Source organism: Crotalus tigris, unplaced genomic scaffold, assembly GCF_016545835.1.
Source record: "Crotalus tigris isolate CLP2741 ecotype Arizona unplaced genomic scaffold, ASM1654583v1 scf7180000017622.5263843, whole genome shotgun sequence".
NCBI lineage: Eukaryota > Metazoa > Chordata > Lepidosauria > Squamata > Viperidae > Crotalus > Crotalus tigris.
In genome coordinates this window covers 4,052,561-4,061,242 of record NW_024096517.1, presented here as the reverse complement: position 1 = coordinate 4,061,242, position 8,682 = coordinate 4,052,561, and the positions used below count along the sequence as shown (strand labels likewise).

Here is an 8,682-nt window from a genome sequence, read left to right as displayed (position 1 = left end):
CTTCCAAAACTATTTCACCTCACTGCAACCAGTGAAAACATCCGTGTCATCTTTCTCCTCTCTGGAAACTGCACCTTGCTGCCGTTTTGCAGAAATGTCCGTTCCTACAGGATTTTTAGTGCTTCAGCCTACCAGCCTCTTCTCATCTGCAAACTGTGCACAGCAGACGGAAGGGTGGAATGCAAGGGAAACAACAATGGTGGCCCAACAAAAAAAAAGATAACTGGGTTACCTAATGGCCTTGTCCTCAAGATGCCATGTTTGGATGCAATACCTCTTTTATGAAACCCCAATAGATGACTCAACTCATACAGCATTCTGGAGGTCACACTCCTGAGCCAATCTATAGCAAACAACTGCATCTTCCCACCCGCCCGCCCCCTTCCACACCCAATCTGATGTCCAAGATGACTAGTGCATGCCTCCACCTGCCCTTGGCTAGGACCAAAACATGTGAGGCCTTAAAAAGCTCAGCTTGGATACAGCGACCCGTGGCTTCCTCCATCCCAGAAACAGGGCTAACCTCCCAGGAGAACCTCAACAGCTAACCAGCGATTTGGTCTCTGCTTTGTTCTTGGCCAGAGGCTCTCAAGAGAGGGGAGCTGAAAGAAGGAGGTTCCAGAGAACAGCCATTTCCCTACCCCTTTGCAAGAGGAGTCATACTGGTTTGTCCAAAGTTTTGGGGAGAGTGAGACCACTAGGTGGGGAGACCTTCCTGCAAACGGTATTGGTATGATTCTGGCAGCGGCAGCCTGGCCGTTTGACGGCATCATAGCCCTTTTGGCAGAGTTTGAGGCAACCAAAGGTAGGTAGATAGCAGCATAGGCAGGGCATGAGCAAGGAGAGCAAGCCCATGGCCGTCCAACGGGCGCAGCAAGAGCCAGGACCGCAGGAGCAGGGGTCATCTGCACAGGTGTCCTCATCATCTGAGGAGCAGTGGTAAAAGATGCCCTTGACGCAGCAGAGGCAAGTCCCATAGTCAATGAGGTTCTCCGGCGAGCAGAGGCAACGCTGGTTGCAGAGCCAACAGGAGGGCAAGGTGCGGGCAGTTGCGCACTGCGCACATTTACAGTGACCACATTCTTCACAGATGAAGAGATGGCCTGAGTGAAGGGTGGGGGACTTCTCCGGGCCTCCCTTCAGCAGCAAATCTTCGGCCTTCAGGTCACTTGTCCGAGGCTGCGTCCGGATAAGTGAGTGTCCAGAGTGTGATGGCGTAATGGCCCTGAGGAGTTGCTGCTCTGAGGTGGCAGTGCTGTGGGAGATGGAGCTGGTTGTGCTGGAATGGCTCAAGGGCTGTTGGGGTGGTAGTGTCTGGTGTGGTTGGCTGGAGTGAAATTCCTGGAAGACAGAAGAGACCAGACGTTCCTGAGTCATCTCCACTTTTGGGACTGGCGGTGTCTGGGACCCAGCAACCAAGGAAGCCGCCTGTTTGCAGACAGGTCTCTCCACATAGTCATTGATGACATGGGTGGCACGGATCTGGCTGATGGAAAGGACCTGCTGGAACTCTTCAGGCACGGAGTCCATGACTTCTTCAGGGCTGTGGTCAGTGGTGCTGGATGCCAGAGGCATTCTGGGAGAACAGAAAGGCTGGAATCAGCAGGGAACATCAGAGAGTCCTGCGGGAAAAGAAGAAGAAGCAAAAGATATGAACGACAACAATGTTAATCCCAAGAATGAACCATAGCATCAAGGAGAAAAAATTCCATCCAACACTACCCAAAACCTTATAGCCTCTGAAAACACCCATCAGTCTTCACTCAAAGTACAGCTGTACATCTTGACATTCCAGATACACAATTCTATATCCTGGAACAGGCTTTCAACTGAAGTTTCACAGATGCATTGATGCTTTCAATTTCTTAGAGAAAGCCTGAGTTTCTGTACTATAGACTTCCCAACACAGTGTCTACCGGAGGTTTTTTAGATGACAACTTTCTATTTGAGTTCTGGGGTTGCACCACAGCTGGAGGCTGCCAGGTTAGGAAAGGAGCAAATGAGGAGAACGTGGTGTCCAAGCCAACAAAATTACACAAAAGCCGGTGCTGCCTTAAAGAGCAAACCGCCGACAGAACAGACACAGCAGTGGGAAGATTGATTTTCATTGGCCAGGTTGACCTTGAAGAACAGAAGATCAACGTCTACCTCCCTTTGATTGCTAAAAGCCAAAGCTAATTTGGGTGTTCTACCCATCAAAGGGAAGAATGACAAGCAGCTTAGATTCATTGAAAATATTCTTTTTTGAGGTTCAAACAAGAAGGAAGGACAGGAGAAAAAAAGAAGGCGGAAATACTAATTTGAGATGGGCTACTACTCAATGCATAGGAGTTTTCTTCTGCATCACAGGTGTATAACATCTGTCAAACTAAGGACCATTCCAACCTCTTCTTGGGAATAGAATAGAATAGAATAGAATAGAATAGAATAGAATAGAATAGAATAGAATAGAATAGAATAGGAATAAGTGAAGAATAGAATAAGTGAAGAATAGAATAGAATAGAATAGGGAATAGAATAGAAGAGAAGAGAAGAGAAGAGAGTAGAATAGAATAGAATAGAATAGAATAGAATAGAATAGAATAGAATAGAATAGAATAGGAATAAGTGAAAAATAGAATAAGTGAAGAATAGAATAGAATAGGGAATAGAATAGAATAGAATAGAATAGAATAGAATAGAATAGAATAGAATAGAATAGAAATAGGAATAGAAGAGAAGAGAAGAGAGTAGAATAGAATAGAATAGAATAGAATAGAATAGAATAGAATAGAATAGAATAGAAAAGGAATAAGGGATAAGGGATAGAATAGAATAGAATAGAATAGAATAGAATAGAATAGAATAGAATAGAATAGAATAGGTATCTATACCTATACCTGATGCTCAACTGGTCAGCTGTCAAGACCCAAACTCCATGCAACAAGGCGAGCTCCCATTACTTTCCGCAGCTGAATGAATGAATCACAAATTATTCAGCTCCATTTTAGCTTAATGTGTTGCGTGACTCCATCCAGGGATTTCCCAGAGTGTGGGAAAGAAGGAAGGAGAACAGAGGTCATATCCTAGCGCTGTTGTGATCCCTCTTGACGATGAAAACGGAGGCGGTACACAAAGAACAGCAAGCGTTCCTCTCCGTGATTGAAAAAAAGAAAAGAAAATCGTCCTACACAACACGCATCTTTGGGAATCGATACGATTCTCCAAATCCAGTTTCTTTTGTTTAGTCCTTTGCCGGAGATCCTGACCTAGAATGGGGAGCAAAGTTGGGGGGGGGGGAAGCCCTGTCTTTAAAAAAAAAGAAAAAAAACACCAGCCTCCAATGTAAAGGGAAATCAACGGAGGTGGCAAAAGCATTCGGTTTCTCCTCTGTATTAAGGCCCCATGCTGTCACTCAACCGTTTGGCAAGGAGGACTTCCTCATTTCATGGACAAGGCAGACTACAATCCTAGGTCACTTCTATTGTCGCTGGATCCCTGGCACTCAACCAACTTCTGCATATAAGGCTGCACGTTTAGCCTCTGCTGGAAGGGAGATAAACACTAACAGAGAATCGCCACTCATTAAGCACAAGAGAGTCATGTAGCCTGGATGGGCTGCCAGCCTCTTTCTAGGATCTGAAGAACTTAAGCGTGCTTGATCCACTGACACAATCGGTTTATTTATTATATGTATTCTTTATTGGATTAATAACCTCTTTTTTTCTGCCGGAAAGTCAAGGCAACCTATGGAAATCTCCCAGTTTTTCCTGCAAACAGGATACAGAATATAGAACAATAGAGTTGGAAGGGACCTTGGAGGTCATCTAGTCCAACCCCCTGCTCAGGCAGGAAACCCTATACCATTTCAGACAAATGGCTGTCCAGTCTCTTCTTAAAAACCTTCCAGTGTTGGAGCATCCACAATTTTTGAAGGCAGGTTGTTCCATTGGTTAATTGTTCTCACTGTTGGGAAGTTTCTCCTGAGTTCTAGGTTGCTTTTCTCCTTGGTTAGCTTCCATCATTGTTTCCAAACAACAATCCTGTGAGGCAGGCGGAGCTGAGAAAGAGTGACTAGCCCAAAACTATCCAGTAAATTTTCAAGATAGGGACTGGGCTGAGCATCCCTAGTTCAACACTTAATCAAGAGAAGTTTCCACAGTTTAGGATGGTTAATCCGAGTGTCCCTGATCCTGAGCCACTTTATTACACCAGTTATCACACAAAATAGTGACTTTGCCCTACCATACAACAGAGTTTCAACCACCAGCCCAGAAGTCGGGACACCACTTCTAAAATCCACTGCCCCTTGCCAATCCAAGAAGGATGGCTAGATCAACCAGGAGTTCAACCTGAGGAACACAAGTTGCCACGCCACCTACGGAATCTTTCAGTAAAATAATAACAACGACAATATCTGCCCACTGACCCGAAGAGCGCTGACGGAAGGCCCCTTGAAGACCTGTCACAATTCTCCAGCACCAAACCGAAGAGAAGAAGGGAGGAAGGAAGAGAGAAAGCGGAAGATTGAATGACAATAAATTGTTTGCCATTCAGGACGGGGAAGGATCCAATCCAGCCAGCAGGAGAGACTGAAATAGATACCACAGTGAAGGGAAAGAGAGGAAAGGGGTGGGTGGGGGGAGGAAGAGAGGAGAATTGGCCACCGCAGCAACAGCAGCAGAGCATGGCAAGCACAGGAGTGAAGAAGCTGTTGAGAAAGAAGAAAACCAGAAATTGACTTGCTCTTTTGCGACAGTGCCTGGCCACACACCAGTGGTGTTGGCAATCCCAACAGCAGACCGGGTGGGGCAAACTCAAGTGCCAGGTGGGGTCATCCCTCCCCGACTGGCCCGAAGTCACAGAATGTGTCCAGAAAGCTGGTTTCTCAATCTCTTCATAGGGAAAGTATTTCCGAGCATGTGCTGAGTGCATTTCAACACCGCAGCCTGCAGAACACAGCCCATTTCACATTTCAGAGGTTGCGCTGAGCGGGCTCCTGCTGAAACCAAGGGACAGGATCCAAGCAGGTCTTAAACCCTGGGATTGTTCTTCGCGGACCTCCTATGAACATATAATCCAGTGGTTCTCAATCTTTTTAATGCCGCGACCCCCAACCGGTCGTAAGTCGAGGACTACTCAACCGGTCGTAAGTCGAGGACTACTCAACTGGTGCAGCACTGTTTGCAGAATGGGACTTTTGGCGGTCTCAGCAGGGCAGAGACAGCCTGGACAATTCCTATTGGCTTTTGAAAGCCAATAGAATTAGACTCTATTCAAGAGAGTCTATTCTATTGGCTTTTAAAAGCCAATAGAATAAAAGGGAGTAGCACAGCTAAGGAAAGGGGGGGGGAAATGGCAGACTGAGTTGTTTGGCGACCCCCGTGAAATGGTCGTTCGACCCCAAATGGGGTCCCGACCCACAGGTTGAGAACCACTGATATAATCACTCACAAAGAAACACTATCCTGTAAACTACTCCCACATTGTATGCTTTGGATTGGCTTTTTGTCGTTCAGTCGCTAGTTTGTGTCCGATTCTTTGCAACCCCATGGACCACAGCACATCAGGTCCCCTGTCCTTCACCATCTCCCCGAGTTTATTCCAATTCATGTTCATTGCGTCAATGACCCTATCTAACCATCTCATGCTTTGCCGTCCCCTTCTTCTTTTGCCCTCCATCTATCCCAACATCGGGAGTCTTCTCCAAGGAATCCTCTCTTGTCATTAGGTGGCCAAAATATTTGAGCCTCAACTTCAGTATCTGTCCTTCCAAAAAACTGGGTTGGCTAACAAGGATGAATTTATAAACTCTGCTGCCTAATTCTGCATTTGGACACCCTAAAGTTTCTACTCCATCCAACGCAAGCCATCATTCTCCTGTGCCAATGATAGGACATCTTAGGAGAATAATTATCCTGGTCCTTTTCTAGGTTGGCTCAACAAGTGGCAACTTTTCTAACCATTTCCTCTTTCCTAGGAGCATCCTTTTGAAAGCTTTCTCAATCCCATCCGCGAGGGCGTGGTCGCAATGAATGAATTTGGAAACAGTCCTTCCTCTGGCTGCAAATTCCTAATCAATGAATGCTGATGTAACCACTAGCTGCAGGCAGAGCCTCCTGAATCCAAGTCTGCAGCATGAATGGCCATGGACATTACTACCACCACTAGCCAATTTACTGGCTTGCTTTAGTCATGGGCTGGTACTGTGTAGATCAAAGGGGATGGATTTTTATAACAGAATACCTCAAGGGATTGCCAACGGTCAATGATAAGCAATCAGGTTCCTTCCTTTTTTTAAAAAAGCCTTCTGCAAAATGATGAGGATGCTATTTGTTCAGCCATGTCCAATCCTTGTGGATTTCATGGATCAGCCCTTTCCACATTTCCCGGTATTTTACAGCTTCTTTCCATTTTTTTGCTCTGGTTTGGGTCAGCTTCGATGGCATCTTACTACCCTTTTTCTGGTGGTCTCGTCTCCTTTTACTGCTGACCGTTCCAAACACACAATGGCCTTTTCCAGTGAGTCTGATCACCGGTGACCAAAACACACGCTGTAAATTTATTCACAAACATCCTCTTCCCAAGAAGTATCTTCCCCTTGTTTCATCACTGGTCTTGGATTATTTACCCCCCCCTTCCTCCCAGCTGCTCAGCCAGCACCCTTTCTGAGTTTCTTATTTGCCCAACTGACCCAGGGAATCCATTCCAAACTGCTGGATAACGGGTGTTCTCTCCCTCTCTCCCTCCCTCTCTCTCTCTCTCTCTCTCTCTCTCCCTCCCTCTCTCTCTCTCTCTCTCTCTCTCTCTCTCACACACACACACACACACACACACACACACACTTTTCCAAATTATTTCCTACCTCCAGTTTGGACAGTCTATCAAAACCTGAGCTGAGCTTGGATTTTTCCCCACTTCAAGGATACTTAGAATAATGAAGAGAGTGCCCCGATTTTGGGGGTTCAGCTACATCCATTCCTGTCACTGGAACCCTGCCATCCCCCAAGACCTTAAAGTTCGTTAGAAAAGACCAAAAAGACCCTCCCCCAACCCAATTTCTGCAGCAGACACCCAAGATACCAGACAGTCAAGACAGAATCCATCCACGATTCCAAGGCAGATTGTGAACATTTCGTCTAGCCATTACCCATAATAGTCCGAGTCGGAGAATTTCCTAGTCATTTTTTTTTTTTTTTTTTGCTAGAAGAGATCCATAAACTTTGCCACTTTCTTGAACGTTAGGGATACTCACTATTTTTAAAAAGAAAAACACCTGTCGGATTATGAGGGACCGCCAAAGGTCCCCGTGGGCAGAAGGCAGATCTGAATTTGAATTGTCCAGCTGCCAACTTAACAGCAGCCTGGCAAAGTATACCTTGCCTTCTCGGGCCATACATTCTCCTGCTCCCGATTCTGGGGAGGGTGGGGGTGGGGCAGAAATGCGCCTCTCACTTCTCCTTCCACCAAATCCCCCCCCCCCCCGAGGCTGCAACCTCGTTCATTCTAAAACGATTTGATTTTATTTGTTTAGCTCTTCAATCCATGTACCCTTTTTGCGGGGGGGGGAGAAGTGAGAAAAAGTGCAAGATCCCGCAGACTGGAAGGTCCACCCTTCCTTCTTGTTCTCTACAGGGGTTTGACGTTCTGTGCTCAAACCCGGCGAGAGGCACACCAGAACCGAGGGGGCTGATCCCCTGTTCGGGTCAAGGGCACCGCTGGGATCCTGGCCACGAAGGGGAACCTCGCCTCTAAAGGCATCCGCGTCTCCTCCTGAGCCCCTTCCAGTCCCCGCGCCCTCTGCGGCTCGCCCCCTCCCTCGAAAGAGCGACCCCACCCACCTGCTCCCCCAGCTCAGCGCCAAGAGCTCCGAGAAGGCGCCAAGGTCGTCGGGTTTGTCCCACTCGTTGTCCACGTCGAAAGCTTTCCCCCCTCCCCGGACAAAATTCCCCCGTGCACGGCCGCCCGGGGGCTTCGCAAAGCCCCGCCAGCGGGTTGCCACGAAGCGCCGGCTGATCAGGGGCAGGAGCCGTGGAGAAGATCTCCACGATCGCCGTCCGGTGCCGGTGCCCGAAGGGTGGGGCTCAGGCTGGCTCAAGACCGCTCCACCTGCCTCGGCCCCCCGGAGGGAGAAGCCCGGCACCCCGGAGCCAAGGGCGGCTGCGTCGCCCCTCGGGAGAAAAAGCCACCGGAGAAGAGCCGGAGCGAGCTGCCGCGGGTCTCTCCCGCTGGGCGCTTACCTCGACGCCGCTCCCGCTCGCTCGCTCGCACGCTCGCCGGGCGTCTGGCCGGGCGCTCCCCCGGGGTGGCAGCCAAGGGAGGCCGCCGGCGGCGAGGAAAAGTCGCGCCGTCTCCCAGCGAAAGCGCAGCGGCTCCGGCTGAGGCTGGGAAGGGACCTCCCTTCGGGGCGGAGCCCAGCCGTCCGAAGGGGCGGCGCTGCTTTTTGTGAATGTAAAGAGCGCTCGGCGGCGCGCTTGTGAATGGAGGGAGGGAGGAGGGAGGGGGCGGGGAAAAAAGAGAGGGGCGGGGACTCCGCCCCCTGACTCCGCCCCATTCTCTTCTCTCCATTCTTCCCCCCCCCCCGCCTCCAAATCTCTCTCTCTCCTTCCTTTCTCTTACTTTCCTGGAGCGATTAATGCTCTCCAAGTGGCGTCATTGCGTTGAAATGGAATCGGCCCATTAGGCGTTCCCGCAGGGATCTCC

General features: G+C 48.9%; 1 protein-coding gene across 1 annotated transcript; it reads right to left on the bottom strand.

The window, feature by feature from the left end:
- Nucleotides 1-401: 401 nt before the first annotated feature.
- SPRY3 (sprouty RTK signaling antagonist 3) lies at nt 402-8,345 on the bottom strand. The gene is made up of 2 exons (XM_039329976.1): nt 8,220-8,345; nt 402-1,622 (listed from the first exon to the last, which is right to left on the bottom strand). Exon 2 carries the CDS (start codon nt 1,573-1,575, stop codon nt 658-660), a length of 918 nt encoding a protein of 305 aa, XP_039185910.1. The 5' UTR covers nt 1,576-1,622; nt 8,220-8,345; the 3' UTR covers nt 402-657.
- Between the last annotated feature and the right edge of the window lie 337 nt (nt 8,346-8,682).